Here is a 19146-nt window from a genome sequence, read left to right on the forward strand (position 1 = left end):
CTTTCTCATTGCCATGGAGTATTCCATCGTGTAGATAAACCACATCTTCTTGATCTATTCGTCCGTTGACGGACACTTAGGCTCTTTCCATGTTTTAGCTATTGTTGAGAGTGCTGCTATGAACATTGGGGTACATGTGCTCCTATGCATCAGCATTTCTGTATCCCTTGGGTAAATTCCTAGCAGTGCTATTGCTGGGTCCTAGGGGAGTTCTATTGTTAATTTCCTGAGGAACCTCCACACTGTTTTCCAGAGGGGCTGTACCAGTTTACGTTCTCACCAACAGTGTAGGAGGGTAACCGTTTCTCCACATCCTCGCCAGCATCTAGAGTTCTCTGATTTGTTCATTTTAGCCACTCTGACTGGCGTGAAGTGGTATCTCAGTGTGGTTTTGATTTGTATTTCTCAGGGTCTGGGTTTTGACAAGAATACTTTATATTCTTGGATGTGAGGGTGTCTCTTGCCTATCTGTAGACATAGTCGTGTCTGACTATCTTTTGAGATTTAAGACTGATCTGTGAATTTAGGTATTGTCTGCCCAATTCACACATTAGGAAGTTCCCCCATCAGCCTTTCCCAAAGGCCTTGCATCAGTCAATGTTGCCTACATCCAATATTGCATTAGGGAGATCATTGCAGAAGGATGATGTCCTAGTTCTGCATTAATTACCTAGAATTGATCTGAAAAGAACTTTTCCTCATCAATTAGAGTGATTATACAAAAGGTAGATCTTGTAGCCGGATTAATAATTATGTAAATAACTATATAAAAAGCATTTATTGATGGTTCAGTGTCAACAAAGAATCACAGTGATTATTTAATTAAAGAGAATGAGCCTTTATCGAGTACCTACTAGGTGCCAGACACTACGCTGCATAGGTCCTTTGACATTCATAATTTCATTGAAAAATCATAATCCAGGGCACCTGGGTGGCTCAGTTGGTTAAGCGTCTAACTTTGGCTCAGGTTATAATCTCATGATTCGTGAGTTCAAGCCCCGCATCGGGCTCTGTGCTAACAGCTCAGAACCTGGAGCCTGCTTCGGACTATGTCTCCCTCTCTCTCTGCCCCTCCCCTGCTTGCACTCTGTGCCTCTCTCTGAAAAAAAAAATTAATTATTAAAAAAATAATAAATCATAATAATCCTGCAAGGTAATTGTTATTATCACATTTAACAGATAAGGAAACAAAAGCTCAGAGAAGTGACTTAAATAAGGTCAAAGAGCTAGAATTAGATATGGGAAGGGTGCACCAAAATCATGAATGACGTGGAGCTGTGAGGGATAGTTAGCAGATTCGATGAGAGAGTAAATATTGGAAAATGAAGGGATAGATGAAAACATGAGAGCCTTACATTTGCAGTGGGAAGTGTAAACTCCTGCTCTGGGACTAAAGCCATTCAAATACATGCTCAGAGAGAGGTGAATGATCAGGATCTTGTGTTTTAAAATGACCTCCAAAAAATAAAATAAAATAAAATGACCTCGAGACATTAGCTTAGAACAAGCGCCATATGGATCTTGGAAAAATTTATATTGTATTAAGGTACATGAATAGGAGCAAGTAATGAAGAGGCTCAAAACTCCATTTAGATAAAAATCATAAATCTCTTTTGCTCTATTGTATTCCCTATTGTAGCCCCAGCCTTCAGCATAGTACCTGGAAGAACAGTCAGTAATGATCTGGTTATAATGGGTACTCCATACATATCTGTAAACACTTAGATATATTTATTCATCATTAACTGAATCTATTGGGTGCTTGTCATTCCCTAAGGGCTGTTATAGGTGCTGGAAATCCAGCAGTGCTATTACAGGACTTACATCCTAGTAGAACAGTAGGGAAGAGAGACAACAAACAAATAAATAGATAATGGTGTGAAGTGGTGTGGAAGCACCATGGAGAAAAATTAAGTGGGGTATGATGGATGAGGAGTACAGGGTGGGAGGAGTTGCCCTACATCTGGTGATCAGGGAAGATAGCTCTGTTTAAGTGATGGGCAGCAGAGACCTGAATGTGAGGATGTGAGCCATGCAAGCAAGGCACAGCAGGTGCAAAGGCACTGAGGCAGTATGCCAGATCTATGCCACACAGAGGGAGGTACAGTCTTATCCAGTCTCAGCTGGTGATTCTGGGCACCACATAGTTTAGGACATTGTCAAATGAGAGCACTTCAAGGTAGTAAAAGGGTCTGGAACCTGCTTATGTGAGGGTGAGTTAAAGAAGAAAGTGACTTTGGCATACCTGGCTGGCTCTCCTCAAGTGCATGAAGAGCAAACACAAGGCTGAAGGCTGAGAATTATCCTCCGTGATCAATAACTGGGACCATTCATTCACTCTGGCTGTAATATACCATAGAACAAGTTCCCCTTGCCCAGTAGTGAGCTCCCTGTTATAGGAGGTATTCGAGCAAATGCAGACAATCTACCAAAGACAGAGAAGATGACTCGCCCATCTCAGGCTGCAATAGGAGACTTCTGAGGTTATGCCCGTCGAGGAGATTCAGAACTTCACCCTGACCCCTCTCTCCAGCTTCTCTCCCTTTCTGCCCTCTCTGTTTCCATGCTCCCACCTTGCTCACCCTCAGGATGAAGCAAACGTGTACACACAAACACACAATAGCAGGTAAAGCAGTGTAGGGGAGAGAAAGCGAAGACCAGGAAGGCAGAGAAAGAGGAAATGAAGAGAAGAGGCAGGGAAGGGAGAGGAGGGAAGAGGGAGGCAGAGACGTGGGTGTGAGGCTTCAGAGTCAAGGAGTCCATGATGACCCCACTGCAGGTCCCCAGAGCAGCAAATGGGTAATCTTGAATCACAGCTCATTGAGGACTTCCTGTTTTCAGTTTGTCTCTGAACATTTGGAGGGGTTTCCAGCTAGTAAATAAAGCAGAGTGCCAAGACTCCCTCCCCAGGCCAACAACCATTTCACCATCCCTATGGCTGCCCGTCCTCAATACCCTCTGACCCTGCCTAGCCTCTTGCCTGAGGACCATGCCAGAGTCCCCTCCATACCTACCCACCCGGCTCCAGGCCCCCTGCCCTCTTCTCCAGAGTTCCTGACTCGATCAGTCTCTCAGGATAGAAGGACAAACCTCTGAGAGTGCAGAATCCAGGCTGAACATTTACAGAAAAATTCACCTTGAAAAAGACATGTGTTCCTGAGACACATTTTCTTTGCCTTTTCCCATACTCCCACATTCTTCCTTCCATTCCCCTGCCCTCTCCCAAGTTACAAGTGGATCTTTATCCAGCCTTCTTAAATGCAATCCAGCAAACATGTCTGACACATCTGCAACGTGCCAGGTGCCTGGGTTACGACTAGGAGGGAAACACGCCATCTGTCCTCAAGAAGCCAACAGTCTGATGGGAGGCAGACATGGGTTGAGCCAAGGGTAGAGCTGAGCTTTTTGGGGCCCAGACATCACACAATTCAGAGGCCTTCTGTTAGGAAAAGACTATAAAATGGCCAGGCACATTTTGTCCTTGGGTTTTAGAAGAGCCTGTATACCAGAAACCTGGGTTACATCCTCACTCCTGGAGAGGGGAGGATGGGCATCCCCCACCCCAAACCACTCAGACAGGAGCACGAGGAAAGGCTGGACTGATCACTAATTGATTAACTAATTAATGAACTAAATCCTTATGTTTACACTGTCTCTATTTGTGCTCTGTTGTCTATTCTGTGAATAAATGAATAATTTGTTGTACATTCAACAAATATGTACTTAGGGCTCCTGTAATAACTGGGACAAAATTCAGCCGTGTAACAAAGACCTAAGGTGGCCAAAATAAGCCAGGGCTTTCTCACGCAGTGGTCTGGGTAAGAACAGCCCAGGGTTCATGCAGAACTTCCCTGGTTTTAGGGACCCAGGCCCCTTCTATCTTGTTGATCATGCATTCCTGGGCTGTTGCTCTTCAGTCACAAGGTCAAAGATGGTCCACACTCCAGCCAGCAGGAAGAGGAAAAGCCCTGCCCTTCCCTTTAATGACAGACCTGGAAGTTCGGACCCCACTTCTGCTCACAGAAGCAGAAAACCTGGGCACATGGGCACATGCAGGTGCCAGGGAGAGGGGGAAGTGTGATATTTATTCTGTGGGAGGTCATGTGCCCCTAGATGGGGTGCTTCATGACTGTAGAAGAGAAGGGACGTTGTGGACAGCTTGAAGTCTCCAAGACACCCTGCAGTGTATGCTGTGCTGTCTAGGAAACCGAGAAGCAGAAGAAGCTCTGGTCCTTTCCAGAGCCACCCATTGATAAAACTGAATTAAACAAGCTGTCTCCCACCTATTCTTTCATTTTGGTAACTTTAACTCTTTCTACCAGACCACAAATGTTGACTGAAGATGAAATACTCTGATCATTAAAGGGGAGGTTGGAGGAATAGGAGGCAATAAAGTGAAGAAGTTGGCAGGAAAAAAGAGAACCAGAAGAAAGTAGTGGGGTACAAACCAAGATTCAGAAAGCTTGGCAATTTCAGATGTCATGAAATGCCCAACAGGATGCTGATCAAAAGAACGCTATTAGATTTGCCAGTAAGGAGGTGACAGGTGACCTTTGCCAAATCAGTTTCAGTGGAATGGAATCCAAAGATGGTGAGTTTAGGGGTGAGAGAAATGTGAAGGACACACCAAGGACAGTGAAGCCCCAGGGTATTGAAAAGCAGGAACAACTCGAGGAGAATCTATGATTCCTATGATCACGTTGACCCAAAGGATAAAGCATCAACAGAGAGCCATAAACAAAGAATATAGCGCAGAAATGTAGTTTGTCTGCTTCAGCAAAGACCAACAGAACAGTGACTTAAACAAGATTAAAGTCTACCTCTTTCTCATGTAAGAGTCTGAGCATGCTCAGTCAAGAGCAAACTGGGGACTCCATGGTGTTGGGAATCCAGGTTCCATCCACCTTATTACTCAGCCATCCTCAACATGCAGCTTCCATCCTGGGGTCTGAGATACCAGGCAGAAGAAGCAAAAGAGAAAGGGGAGATTGCCTTCATCATGAAGGCAGCACTCAGAGCTTGCTCACAACAACTACCACGCACATGTTCATTGACCAGATTCCAAGACTTGACCGTATCTACCTATGAGAGAGACTGGAACAAAGCAGTCTTTAGCTGAGAGATTAGATGCCCAGATGAAACTTAAGGGTCCTATTACTAAAGGAGGAGGGGCCAGTAAGCAGTCAGTCTAGGTAGACCTAGAACAAAGGGCAGGTCAGCCAGGGGTGGGAGGCAGCACGCAGCTGCCTGGAGGAAGAAGCAGAAAGCTGGTGAGCTTGGAAAGGGCTGGAAAATAGGGAACTCCTGCTTGGTCACTTTATATTCTCTGCAAAGTGGGACTCAGAGTCACCACTGCGAGGCTGGGACTCTCAGAAAGCCAAAAAAGGGGGGGGGGGAGGTGCACCAAGTGTCACTCCCCACCATTATTTCCCATCTGTTGGGGTGCAGCAGCAGGTGTGCACCTGTAGATTGCCTGAAGATAGTCTGAAGAACAGCTGTGCTCTTGGAGTCCTGAGCTTCCTTCCCAGCTCTGTGCTTAGCTGCCATATGGCCTTGGACAAGGCAAGAAATCTGTTTCTACATCTGTTAAATGACCATAATAATGCCCACGCTGTCTGCCTTGCAATCCTGTTCTGTGTCCCAGGAGGGAGCTGTGAAGCTGCTTTGTATGTTGTGGAGCTGTAGGTGGGCATCGTCCCGGAGAGATGGATTGGAGTTGTCAGGATGCTGGTTGACCCTCAAGGGGAAGTGGGAGAGGGCTAGGAGAGACCATAGGGACAGAAGAGCCCCCACACAGGCTGCCTGGCACTTGCCCAATCCCCCCGCCAGGGGATCTGAGCTCCCCCTGCCTCTGGCCCAACATCAGAACCCTCTACTGTCCAGGCGGAAGTGACAGAGGAGGGGGCGGCTCTCCCAGCTATTCACAGCCAGTGACAGTCAGCCTCAGTTCTGTCTTGAGAGCACGGTCAAAGAGCCTTGGTCTCGTCACCCGCGTTTGGCCTTAGAGGTTCTCCTGGGGCCTCTCCTTGACCCCAAGGCCCCACTTCATGTTCCTGGCCTCAGCTAAGTAAACAGTGCAAGCTTCTCTCCCAGGCCTTTGGCCAAGCACAACTAACCTTGTCCAGTGTACACACACACATGTGCACACACACACACTGCTTGCACACACAAGCACCACATACAGCACGCATCTCATACATACAAACACACCAAATACGTACACCACAAACACTGCACATGCATGCCACACACGTACCCACACACTACATATATGTCTCCCACAAACTACACATACATGCAACCCACATGCACACACCCAACACATACATACCACGTGCATACATACACACATTCCCTTTTTCCTAACTGGTCTCTATCCCGTATCACATTCAACCCTCCATTCAACCCACTATGCAACTACTTGAGAGATTTTTCTAAAACACAAATGAGGATACTTTCTTGTTTCAACTCCTCCACTTCTTCCAGTGGTTTTCCAGAGCCTTCAGCCTCTTAACAAAATGGCTGAGGTCCCCCAAGGCCTGCTTTCTGACAACCCACTTCAGCCATCCCTCACCGTCCTGCCCTGTCGGCCAGTCTGAACCATATTCCCAGTCCCGCTGCCCAGTGGTTCCCCCACCTCTGCTTTGCCCACCCTCTCTGTCCTCTAAAGCAATGCCCCTCCTGAAACATATATTTATTCTCTCAAACTCTATTCAGAGCTCACCTGTTCTGTACAGATTCTCCTGACAACCCAGATGGAATGTTCCCTTCCTCCTCTACATTCTAGTGGAATGACTAGTTTCCTATGTCTGTCTCTTCTGCTAGGCAGGTGACTTTCTCAAGGTCACTATATATGGCACGCTGGGCCTTGGCATTGGGTAGGTGCTCTGAGAATGCTGGGTGGGTGGCACTCACTCCCTCATCTCCTCACACAGATCAAAGTAGAGAACCAGCATGACTACCAGGACATCACCAGCATGGTGGCAATGGCCAAAACCTACGCCACCACCGAGGCCTTCATTGACTCGAAGTACGACATCCGCATCCAGAAAATTGGATCCAATTACAAGGCTTACATGTGAGTCCCTGGGGCTGGGGGGCTGGGAGGAAGGGTGGGAAGAGAGTGTAGGAGGAGCAGTAACTAGTGATGCGTGTTCAGGCCAGTCTCCTCCACCCCAGGACAGAGACCCTTCAGCACACCATTATTCTCCCTTTATGTCTCCTTCTGCCCTCCTTACTGCCCTTCTTCCCTGATCGGTACAGCTAAATGCTAATGCTTTCTCACAGCTTATCCCAGGGTAAAGATCTGCCTACCCAAAAAGAGCTGTTTCTCCCAGAGCAAGACGGACACTTGGCATGTTTGAGGGAACTTTGAGTATGTAAGGGATGTACATCATAAGAGACCAGGCTGAAAGAGACACCTGGGGACAAATCAAGGAGGTCCTTGAATGCCTTGCTGAGGGTTTAGGGGTTTTGTTCTTTTCTCTTCTGAGCAGAGAAGTGGCATCATCTGACCTGTATTTATAAAATGATGGCTCTGGAGCCACGGGCTGCAAAAGGGTTTCTCTGGAGCTAATAAGACTAATTAAGAGATTACACCAGATCTCTCCAGCTACATGCAACAGAAACCACATCTGACTAACCTGAGGGAGTTTTTCAAAGGGATTTTATTAGAAAACCATGAATGATCAGAAACTCTAAAAACAAACAAAACCACTAAACTATCAATTTCAGAAATATGAGGATCCAGGGCAGCTCCAGGAATCTGGGTGGCCCGAAGCAACAATCTTCATGGCATCCCCACTGGGACATGAATCTGCCCAAATCATTTTCAGTGCTTAACTCAAGGTTGTGATTCCATGGAAACAGTGCTGATTAATCCAACTTGGGTCACATGCTTACTGGTTAGAGAAGGGCAGAAAACAAGTATGGAGAGTCCCACCAAGATGAGATGCCATATGGGTGGCCTCATCCCCCAGTGGAAACTGAGGCACCGTGACAAAGGAAGGAAGAATGGATGCCAAAAAATCCAACACACATTCACCCTAGGGGTGGTTCTGGCAAAGGATGACTCACACTCAAGCTGCTGCAGTCGTGAGTCCTTGAAGAGGTGGGAGGTCTTATCTGCTCCAAGACCTCTCTGGGTCTCACTTTGGAATGTTGTGGTTGGCTCCACTTAAAATGACAAGACCCCAGAGAGCCATCCAGTGCAGGGTTACCAAGCATTAATGGAGCACTGACTGTATGCATGGCTCCATATCAGATGGACGGCAATGGCTAGCCTTGGACAGTTGGAAATCTCTCATGTGCTGCTATACAGTGGAGCTTGTGCTCTAGGTCAGGGTCAGCAAACCACAGCCCACAGGCTAATTCCAGCTGCCACCTGTTTCTGTAAATAAAGTTTTATTGACCATAGCCAGACACATCCATTTATGTATTACTTAGGGTTGCTTTGGCACTACCTGGATTGCCTAGACTAAGGGTCAGCAAACTTTCTCTGTAAAGAAACTAGATGGTAATTTTAGATTTTTATGGGCCACATGTTCTTCCCTGCAACTACTCCACCCTGCCATTCCCTGGGGAACTGGAGAAGATGCTGGCAGTTGACCTGGCAAGGAAAGATTCCCAGAAAAGGGATGAAGCCCGTTCTCAAGGAATTCTTCTGCTCTTTCTTCCACCCATGAGCCAAGCCAGACCCGTCACAGCTCTCAGATCCCTCAGGGTGATAAGATCGGCTCTTCCCTGCCCCCTCTGAATTGGGGAATGTTCCAGTGCAGCAGTCCAGGGCATTCCTGAGGCCTCCACCAATCCGTCATGATATCATTTCCCTCCTCTCCTCATTGTTCGCATTTCCACTTGACATTGACGACACCTTGTCCCAGTTTCTCTTCTTGAAGATTAGCTCATTGCTGCATTCCTTATGCTGAGCCTTTCTGCCCTGGCAGCTCCAATTTGTCATTAGTTATGGCTTTTCCTGGACCCTGGGTTGGCCCCAGTCCGAGGGAGGGGGTTCATGTCAGACCTCAGTGTACAGCGTCCTCTCCACCCCCAACCATTCAGCCTCCTTTCTGGTGCACTTCCTGCCCTGCACTCAGGCCTTTGCACTTGTTGCTACTGGGCTGTCATTGTTTCTAGGGCTCTCTCAGCAGACAGAGCTAGGAAATATACGTGTGTCCCTTAGCCCACGTATGCTCACGTATCTGTAATTATTTCTATATATAACCAGCTCTATCTAAAGCTACAGAGAGTCCGTATCGATGTGTCTGACTTTCTTCTAGTACCACGTGAATCATCTCAGCCTTCCCAGATTGCTTATCTATAATTTCCCACTGCAACAGGAAAATACCTGGCTCCTACCACCCGCTATCTATTTGTTCAATCCCAGTACAATTGCAGAACCATTAACTTGGAGCCCTGTGGGAAAGAGCTTTACCCAGTGCAGTACGGTGTTTGTGTACAGCTCCTTTTATATTTAGTCATACAGCCTGCATGCACATCCAAGGTTACTTGGGGACATACCTTACTACCCACCCCCGCTCTCTTCAGTGAGGGAGTCAACACCATACGTTTAGAATATAGGTAGATTCTTTTGTCAAAGTCTACATTCTGTCCTACATTCCAGCAGGTGCATCACATTTGGACCAACTGACTCTCTCCCCCCGCCCCCCACCTGTGATGAGCTCTGCCATGGAGAGTCCTGGCACAGAGCATGGAGCTTCTCAGATATGGTTTTGTGGCTTCTGCCACTAAGTGGGAATGATCATAATAGTAAATATGTCTCATCAGGTTTTGTGAGCCTGAAATAAGTCAGTGCTTACAGAGCCCTTAGGCCCATGTCTCAGACATGGAAAGCACTCACTGAATAGCACCTCTCTCAATCATTATTTTCTTGGAAAGAGAGCAATCTGGCTTGTGTTCCTGTTCCTTCTGGCACTGCAGTGCCTTCTTTTCGTGTCTCAACTTACTGAAAAACAATAGTAGCACCCACTGTACGAAGACATTTATGGGAATATCTCCTTTAGTCCACACAATATATCAGGATGGAGATCATCCTCATTTTACCAATGAAAAAATAAAGACTCAGAGATGTGCATAGTTACACAGCTACAAAATTCTGGAACGAAGATGCAAACTTGCACCTGTCTGACCCAAGTCAGTTCTTACCTTCTCTTACCACCATGCAGATTCCACCATACCAACCCTACCACTCTCCAAGGCGCATCCCATGGTTACATCTGGGGTCCACCCTCCAAGGCACTTCTGGGGTCACATTGAATGAGTCTGTTTTTTCCTTTGCTTTCCCAGAGCCCCTTGATGCTCAGGTATGCTGCTAACCTTACCATTCCTCTACTCTGGTTTTAAAGTAATCCACCCTTCCAGGTAGTGATCAGCCTTAGGATGGTGTCATCTGTGCACACTGAGCCTAGTCCAGTATCCAGGACATAGGGTGGCCCAGTGAGTGTTTGCCAAATTGAATTGAATCGAGATGGGCTGAATTGAACTGACATCAAGCTTATGAATGTCACTACACCCCTTAGCAATTCTAGCTCCTATTGGCCACCATCAATTCTCAGCATCTGTTGTCCTCAGATGCATTTTATTTTCTCTTTTAGAAGGATGTATTTGAGTAGCAACTCCTCCTCCCAGTTCACCCTCTCACCTCAACCACATGCCTTCTCTGGGCCACAAAACAGAAAGATTTGCCTCTGCTCCTTTGCTTACACCCATTTAGGCTTTGCTGAGTCCAGATCAGCCCCCTGGAGATCAATTTGTTTCAATTCCTCCCCAATACACACAGTTCCTTACCCAGTAATTGGGTACCCACTACATGCTGGGTCCCACTGGACACCAGGGAGAAAGGGGATGAGTCAAATATGTCCCTGCCCTCAGAGAAGACTGGATAAGAAAGCAGTCATTCCAAGTGAGATAAGCATTACTAAGCATTGGTATAGGCATGTCTACTCTTGTTGGGGAGGTAGACTGCTGAGAAGTCACATGTCATGAAACGTGAAGGATGAGTAGGCTTTAGGGAGGCAAAAATGGAGACAAAGACTGGATCTGGCAAAGGGAAGAATATGCATAGAAGCTTTGACATAGGAAAAAGCCATGGCCTTGGAGCACTGCAGGGGAGGTCAGCTGTTGCTGGAGCAGAAAGGCAAATGAGTGGCACCTGGGTGGCTTGGTCATTGGGCATCCAACTCCTGATTTTGGCTCGGGTCATGATCTCACAGTTCCTGAGTTTGAGCCCCACATCACATCAGACTCCACGCTGCCAGCACGGAGTCTGCTTGGGATTCTCTCCCTCTCTGTCTCTCTTCCCTTCTCCAACTCACACACACATGTGCACACTGTCTCACTCCCTCAAAATAAATAAATAAACTTAGAAGAAGAAGAAGAAGAAGAAGAAGAAGAAGAAGAAGAAGAAGAAGAAGAAGAAGAAGAAGAAGAAGAAAAGGCAAACAAATAGAGAGGGTGTTGAGGCCAGGAGGCCTTTCTGCCCTTCACCATGAAAAAGTGATCACTTCTCTCCATGGATTATTTTTCCTACATTTTGGAGCCTGAAATTCCATGATCACTAGTGGCTCTATTGCCCTAGTTCTCCTTTTCAAATACAAGAGTCCAGAGTTAGGGAGATTTCATCTGATGGTGTAGGCATTTTTAAAATCTAATTCTTAGGTTTCAGAGGTGGCTTAGAAGAAGAAAGTCCAACAAATTAATAAGACAACAACATAAAGGAAAATAAAATAGGCAAAGCTGGGGACAAGATATGTACTTAATAATACATGCTATCATGTGAGCCACGTATATGAATCGGTGCCTCCTAACATCCAGAGCAAAGAAGGAAAGCAGAGCAGTGACAGTGTCCTAATGCCCTCAGTGTTATTTTTCTGATACAGGAGAACCTCCATCTCTGGAAACTGGAAGGCCAACACAGGCTCTGCCATGTTGGAGCAGGTGGCCATGACAGAGAGGTAAGAGATGAAGGAGGTGTAATAGGGTGACGCACCAGCCGCGGCAGGAGGTGGGTGAGGGACACAACGAAGCCTGTAAGGAATGCCATTCACCCTCTGGCCAGTGCCTCACCACCCACAGAGCGCTTTCCTAGGCACAGCAGCCCTTTATTGCACAAAAAGCTGCAGGGCAGATGTTTTATGATCCCACTTTACAGATGGGAGAAGACAGTTCAGAGAGGGAAAGTGACTTGTCCAGGGTCATCACAGAGCTCATCAATGACAGAGCTGAGAGTAGAGACCCCTGATGCCTTAACTCCAAGTTCAAGGGTCTTTCCAGCCCTTCCCAGCTACTGCAGAGAGAGCAGGAGTCCTCACCAGCCCCCTCTGTGCTCTCACAGGTATATGAAAGCATCCTTAGTAGGCCACCAGGGCTACTGGAATGTTCACTCTCCTCTCAGACTTATCTCCATCTCAGTGCCAGGAGGGAGAGGGTATTTCCAATGAGTCATGAATGTGGTATGTGCACTCTGGCTGGAAGTCTCTCAGGTCTTTCTGCATTTAAACACTGCTGGGAGCTCCCTTCACCTAAAGAAGGGCCAGTCACCTGTGACCAGGGCCAGCAGCACATACACGTTCTTTCCTGCAAGCTGGCTGGCCTGAGTGTAGGCATGCAATGAGAGTGGATAGAGTGTGGACTTTGGGGTGAAAAAGATCCACCATTGAATGAACATTTATTAAGTGCCTGCTGCATGCCATGTTGTGCTGAGCACTGAAGAAGCCAGGATGAAAAGATCCAGCCCTTCCCTTTGGAGACTCTGTGTCCATGGCAAGTGTCAGAACACAAACCTCATTGGTCAGAGATGCAGGATTTGGGCGTGTGGCAATGAAAATTCCAGAGGTGCATCTCTAGGTAAGACTCTAGAGCTCATCCTACACACCTCAGGCAGCTTTGTTCTATGTTGGATGGCTTCATTCTGGCCAGTGCATTCATTTGGTGGCCCATAGTAGCTCCAGGCTCCCATCCTGGGTGTCAAGTCCCACAGGGCAGAACTTCTCTTTCTCAGACATTTCAACCAAAGACTGTAATTGAGCCCTATTCAATGATTGGCCTACCTCAAGTCACATGACCATCCCTGAACCAATCACTATGGCCCAGAAAGCAGCACCACCATGATTCAGTGGGCCTCCGTCTCCTCTCTGCCCCCTGGAGATTAGGGTGGGAGCAGGGGCCTATAGCAGGAATGAGTGAGGGAGACAGGAAGGGGTATGATGCCAAGGAACATTAGGAAGTATAGGAGGGAAAATAAATGTTGTGCAGATTAAAACAACAGTCCTGGCTCCCCAGTCAAGGTAGGAGACAAAGAGTGTGTGGTATGTTGGGGGTGGAAGCAAGCTTTAGGTGCTTGCAAAGGGAGCACAGAGAAGGGGCATCCAATGCAAGGAGAGGTGAGATCAGGGAAAGCTTCCTGAAAGTGGTGGCACCACAATCCCCCTGCAAAGAACGAGTAGGAGTTGGGAGGCTTTCCTTCACTTCACTGTCAGGTTGTCTGTTGAGCACCAGCTGGGAGCCAGTTATTGAGCCAGGCTCTGGGGAAATGGTGGCAGACAGATGGACATGGCCCCTGCCCTCATGGAACTTATTTCTGGAGTTTTAAGAAGGAGCAGGATGTGAACAAAAGTGAATGGTCCCGTCCCTTCCAAGCTATGTTCCCTCGGGTAAGTTAACTAACTTCTGTGAACTTCTGCAATTACTCATTGGAGGGAATAAGCCAGAGGGCTGAATGGGAGAGGGATGTTCTATACCTAACACAGCAGCAGCCATGGCGGAGAAAGGCTGCCTTCCCTTCCTATCACCCACAGGTGGCAGTTGCTGCCTTCAATCTGGGAACCCACCTGTGCCAACTAGTCTCAGAAAGGGGAGGGTGTGTTCATGACCTTGCACCACTGAATCATCTGGTCTAAGGCAGTCCTTTCCTTCTCCTAATGGACATTTATGGGACATTGTGGTCCTTTTCCCCATGGCCTTTCCAGAACGTGGGCCCAGCCTTCTGCCATGCCTCATGAGCTGCTCACAAATTACCCCAGAAGGCCACCATATCCCTAGCTCTGCACAGTTCCAAGCCACTTGGGCCAGTCCCATAAGAGCCTACAATAGGTGTGAGTCTGTTTGGTCCTGAATTCACTTTCCCTTCTGTAAGGCCATGAGTAGTACTCCCAGAGCCTGGGACAGAGCTCCCCAATCCCACCTCCACAGGGGAAAAATCTCTGGGGGCCCATAAACTGGCCCTGGCCCTCTCTCCACCTGCCTACGTATTTGCCAGGTAGCCTGATTCCTTGGCAAAACCAATAATATGGCTTGGTCGGTGCTGATCCCACCTGGCTGGAGGGGAGCATGGGCCCATGTTCTCCAGCCTCTCCCACACTGCTCCACCCCTAAAGTCCCTTCCTTGGCCCTGAGAAGTGGGGAGAGCTGTACTCCATGGGTTGCGGCCAGTAGCTTTTCCAGAAGTTCATTGGTTGAATACAGCCTCTAGAAACCAGTCTTCTCCAGACTGGTCTTGGTCCAGACTTCCATCTTCCATTGAGAAGACACCTGATTTAGGAGTGTGTTTTGGGGCATGGGCCTCCCTAAACTGGAGTCAGCCAGTCAGTTCACTGTATTGGTGCTAAGTACAGAAACGCTGGTCAGAGAGCCCAGGTTACTCTTAGAGCTCTGAGGAGCAGAGGTTATCCTCAAATGTGGCTGCACATGAGAATCACAGGAGAAACTTAAAAAACTTATAGAGATTATGCTAACGTAGGGCAGGGCCCCCAAATCTGAATGTTTACTCTGTGTTTGTGTGCTCGACTCCCCTGGTGATCCTGATGCACAACTAGAATCATACCTAGGCCTTCCCATTTCTCAGATAAAGAAACTGAGGTTTCAAGAAGAGGCTTAGCCAAAACTATTGAGGAAATTAATAGCAAGACCCCAGGTCACTGGTCTCCCATGCTGAGGGAGAACAGGCTGCAATGTGTCCCAAGGGAGAGGAAGGGTGGCTTGCTTGATCTGTGAGATCAGACGGAATCTAGGTTTGGAAGCCAGTACAGTGACTTATTAACCTCTCTGAGCCTCAGCCTCCTCATCAGTAAGAATGGGCTAAAGCTTCATGCCAAAGTTGTGCTTGGGGTTAGAGAGAGAAAGAAGGGTCAACCCCCGCAGAAGGTCTGGTACCTACTAGGGGCTCAATAGCCATGAGTTTCCATCCTTCCTTTTCCTTCTGTGATCTCATGCTCCTTGCTACAGCTGAATGCAAAAACTGAGTTAGGATCCATGTAGTCCTGGCTCTATTACTGTCTTGCTGTGTGGCCTGGCCAAGCCACTCTTCCTCTCCGGGCCTCCATGGGCATTGGCAGTTAAGATGAGAGAGCGGTTCTAAGAGCACTTCAGCCATGATCTCTCCTCATTCCAGGCCTCATGGCTCAGAGACACAAATAGATCTCAGAGCAGGAATGCCCCGGGTGACCCTGGAGGGTGAGGAGAGAAGCGAGAACATTGACAAAAGTCCCCTGTGACTCCCAAATCCAGCCACCACAAGGGAAGCCAAGTGCAAGCCCGGGAAGGCTTCTCCAGATACAACCATCCCCTTGTTGCAGGGTCAAAGTCCAGCGTTGAGATCTTTCCTCTGCAAAGCAAACTGGCCTTACAGCCATCAAGTGGCTGGAAAGGGAACAAAAGCGTTGGGTCCAGAGGGCCAGGCCCCAGCCGCGAGAGCAGCCTGCCAGGCTCCCCTGCCTGCCCGCCCCAGGCTCCGGGGAGAATGCACCCTTTGTCCCCCTAAGCTCTCGTTTAGCATGGTCGCCGGGGCTGGGAGGGCGGCCTGGGAGGGATTGCTGAGCCCTTCAAGCAGCTTTCCCAAGGGAAAGGGGCTGCCAGAGTGGCTGAGTGGCCAGGAGGGCTCCGGATGGAGACAGGACAGGCTCTCCTCTACTGGGGAGCCAGCAAGGTCCTGGGGTAGGGGTAAAGGGCGGGTCTCTGAGATCTCTCCCACCTTTCATTCCCTCATCCTTCCTCTCTCCTGCTTCCTGTCCCCCTTTCTATTCAGGCTCTCTCTCTCTCTCTCTGTCCATCTATGTCTCTGCTTTTTTTGTGTATACCCATTCTGTCTCTCCCACTGCCTCTCTGTCTCCCTCTGTGTCTCTGTCTTTGCCTCTCTTACTGCATCTCTGTCTCGCTATTTCTGACCACCTCTCTCCATCTCTGAATGGATACACACGTGTCACTGTCCGTACTGTGGTCTGTTTGTCCATGTGCCTCTCTGTGTCTCCCTATCTGTCCCCGCCTCTCTCTCTCTCTCTGCTCCCCCTTCCTGCCCTCTCCCCCCATACTCACTGTCTGTCAATCCACCCCTGCAGGTACAGACTGTGGGTGGACAGCTGCTCAGAAATGTTTGGCGGCCTGGACATCTGTGCTGTCAAAGCCGTCCACAGCAAGGACGGCAGAGATTACATCATTGAGGTGAGGCATGAAGCAGGAGGTCCTCCTGGCCTGGTCCAGCTCCTGGGCAGGGGTGCCAGAGGGAAGGAATCCAAGTGTGGTCTCCAGCATGGTCAGCTGTGTCCCAGCCCACGGCCTGGGCACATGTGGCTCCAGAGGCTTCTCCCCATCTCCACCCTCCTCAGCATCTAGAGTCTCTGGGCTCTGGATGTGAAGTTTGACAACCCACGGGCCTAAGGTAGCGGAAAAGCATCAGACCCAGAGTCAGCAAGATTGTGTCCCATTCAGCATCTTAAATTTTCTGTGTCCAGGTGTATAAGGAGGGCACAGTCCTCTAGTCACCATGCAGAGTTTGTCATCTGTTCATTCAACAAACATGTCCTTAGGGGCTCTCCAGGCTGGGCATGGGTGTGACTCTGGGGACAGAGCTGTGAACCAGACAGACATGGGGTGTGCAGGCTGGCGGGGAGGAAGGATGAGACACAGCAATGGAGGACACTGGAAGTCAGCCCTGCAGGGGTGAGTGAAGGAAAGATGTAGGGAAATGTCATTGTCAGAGAGACGCTGGAGATGGGCCGCAGGTAGAATCTGTCCCACAACCCCTGCCGCGCTCAGGGACTGTCACCTACCCACATACCTCTGACCCCACACATTCCTTCACCTCCAACTTCCTGTCCATGCCTCCCCCAATCCACAATCCCCAGCTTCATACAGGACCCTCCCCATCCCGCCCCTCCTGGCCCCTTCACCTCCATCCCTGTCATGCCCACCCCCCCACCCCCCCCACAGCTGTGGGTCTTCACTGCTTTTCCCTGAAAATGTCCCTCTGGCCTCAGAGTTCTCCCTTCTCTCTCCAGCTGCTCCCCAACATCTCCACATTCACACCCCCCACGGCCCCTTCCAGGGCTCCCCTTCCGTGGCCTTCTCCTCCAACCACAGCGGATGGGCGGTGCTGACACAAGGCCAAGACACGTGAGGGAGAGCCCTGCGGCCACCCCCTCCCCGGGTTGTGGGCGGCTAATGGGAAGCACATGGCTGGGACGACCACAGGAGCCAGCCAGTCCTCGGGTCCCACGTGCCTGCCACTCCCCTGGACCGCAGCATGGCAGGACCAGGTGACTCCATGGGTGGGAGCCCCACTGTTTACTGCCGGCCGGCCATGCCAGGAGGGCATCGGTGCCCTGCCCAGGGAGTGGCCACCCTTGGAGGTGAAGGGGAGGGAGCCCAGGATGGACACAGTCCTTCCACCCTCCCCAGAGAGGCCAGGAAGCCCCCAGGATGAGTTGTGTCTATATCTGCAGGCTCCATCCTGCTCTGGAAAACAGCTCTCCTCTCAAGTCCAGGAACCGCTTTCCCTCCGTAGCTGAAACTCCTCCAGTAGCCCCTTCCCAGAGGAGGCATCGGAGGGGCCAGGAGCGGTGCTGGCATACAGACTTGCTTCTGAGCCGGGCTGCATCCGAGAGGAAGGAGTGCCCCGCCTTCCTGGGGATGCACTGGGAGCTTTGGACCAGGGGCTGACCAAGGGACCCCCGCCTGAGACGTTGCATCTCTTGAGACACTTCCTGGGCCCCCTGCCTCTGCATCTCCTCACAGGGACCACCAGCCATGACCTCAGCTGTGTCACTCAGGCATTCATCATCCTTCACTGTTGAGCCCATGTGCTGAGCGCCGGACTCCAAGCCAGGTGATGGGGATCTAACAGTGAACATGGTAGCAGGGACCCTCCCTCCTAGAGCTTTCATCCAGAGGCAACAGCAATCATGGAGGAAGGACTCCTTGACTCCCCTCCTCTCCCTCCTGTGAGCGTAGCCCCTTTTCTCTTGCATTCTCTGTGCCCCGAGAGCTCCTGCCTATCATGTGTTTCCTCAACTTTTGTTCTTAGGAAACAAAAGTCTGTAGTCGTGGGCCCAGGCTCCCTGCCTCCAGACATTCAGAGGGTCAGGGATGAAAGCCCTCTTACATTTTTTTTTTAAAAAGCAAAATTAGTGGGTTTGGACTTTAAAAAACAAGAAAACAACTTCTCAAAATGTTCCAGGAGAGGAAAAAAAAAAAAAAAGATGACTTTTCAGATTGTTTTTTATCTCAGAAACATTGCAGAGTTGTTTCCCTCACTTTTGGGTTTAAGACAGATGGGGTAGGGTCAAGACAGATGGGGAACTTGCTACCACGAAGATAAAAGGTATTTTTCCCCAGTTGAGAAGAAAAAAAAGGCAGAAGAGATCCAAAAACACTGTTTGCCTCAGCCACCTCTGTGGTGAGAACATGAAATTTGTTTGACATGTTTTGTGAAGATCCTCACAGTGAAATACTCGGGGGAAATACCCTTGAACTTGTCCTCCATGGCCTGTCCGGGGAATGATATTGCTCACTGGAAAAATGTTTCCCTGGGGAGACCAGAGTGTCCACTTCCTTTGGTTTTGTCCACCATGGGGATTCCAAAATGCTCTGACCTCAGGTTCCTTGTGGTGGCTGTTTTCCACTGCAGGGAATGTAGGAAGCAGAGACCAGAACAGAAAAGGGTGGGTGGGGCAGGGGGGGAAAGGACAGGCCTGTGTACATTGAGACAGACTCCACAGTTATAACTCAGTTCAGCCCACATAGACCAAGAGGCTGTCTATGTACCGGGTACTGAGATCTGCGGAGCCGAGAACTCAGGCCCAACCCACAGGGAGCTCAATTTGAGCACAGTTTTCAAGACTGTGCTAGAATCAACAT

The 19146-nt window shown here is 49.2% G+C and overlaps 1 protein-coding gene across 2 annotated transcripts in view; it reads left to right on the top strand.

The window, feature by feature from the left end:
- Window positions 1-19146, top strand: part of SYN3 (synapsin III) — a 432592-nt gene that overhangs the window by 396017 nt on the left and 17429 nt on the right. For both annotated transcript variants that reach the window (XM_039230445.1, XM_039230444.1), the window contains 3 exons: window positions 6936-7078; window positions 11898-11972; window positions 16350-16452. In XM_039230445.1, coding sequence (XP_039086376.1) covers window positions 6936-7078; window positions 11898-11972; window positions 16350-16452 — 321 coding nt within the window. The remainder of the gene's footprint in view (window positions 1-6935; window positions 7079-11897; window positions 11973-16349; window positions 16453-19146) is intronic.

This window comes from Hyaena hyaena, unplaced genomic scaffold (genome assembly GCF_003009895.1).
Source record: "Hyaena hyaena isolate Hyena2069 unplaced genomic scaffold, ASM300989v1 scaffold_46, whole genome shotgun sequence".
Taxonomy (NCBI): Eukaryota; Metazoa; Chordata; class Mammalia; order Carnivora; family Hyaenidae; genus Hyaena; species Hyaena hyaena.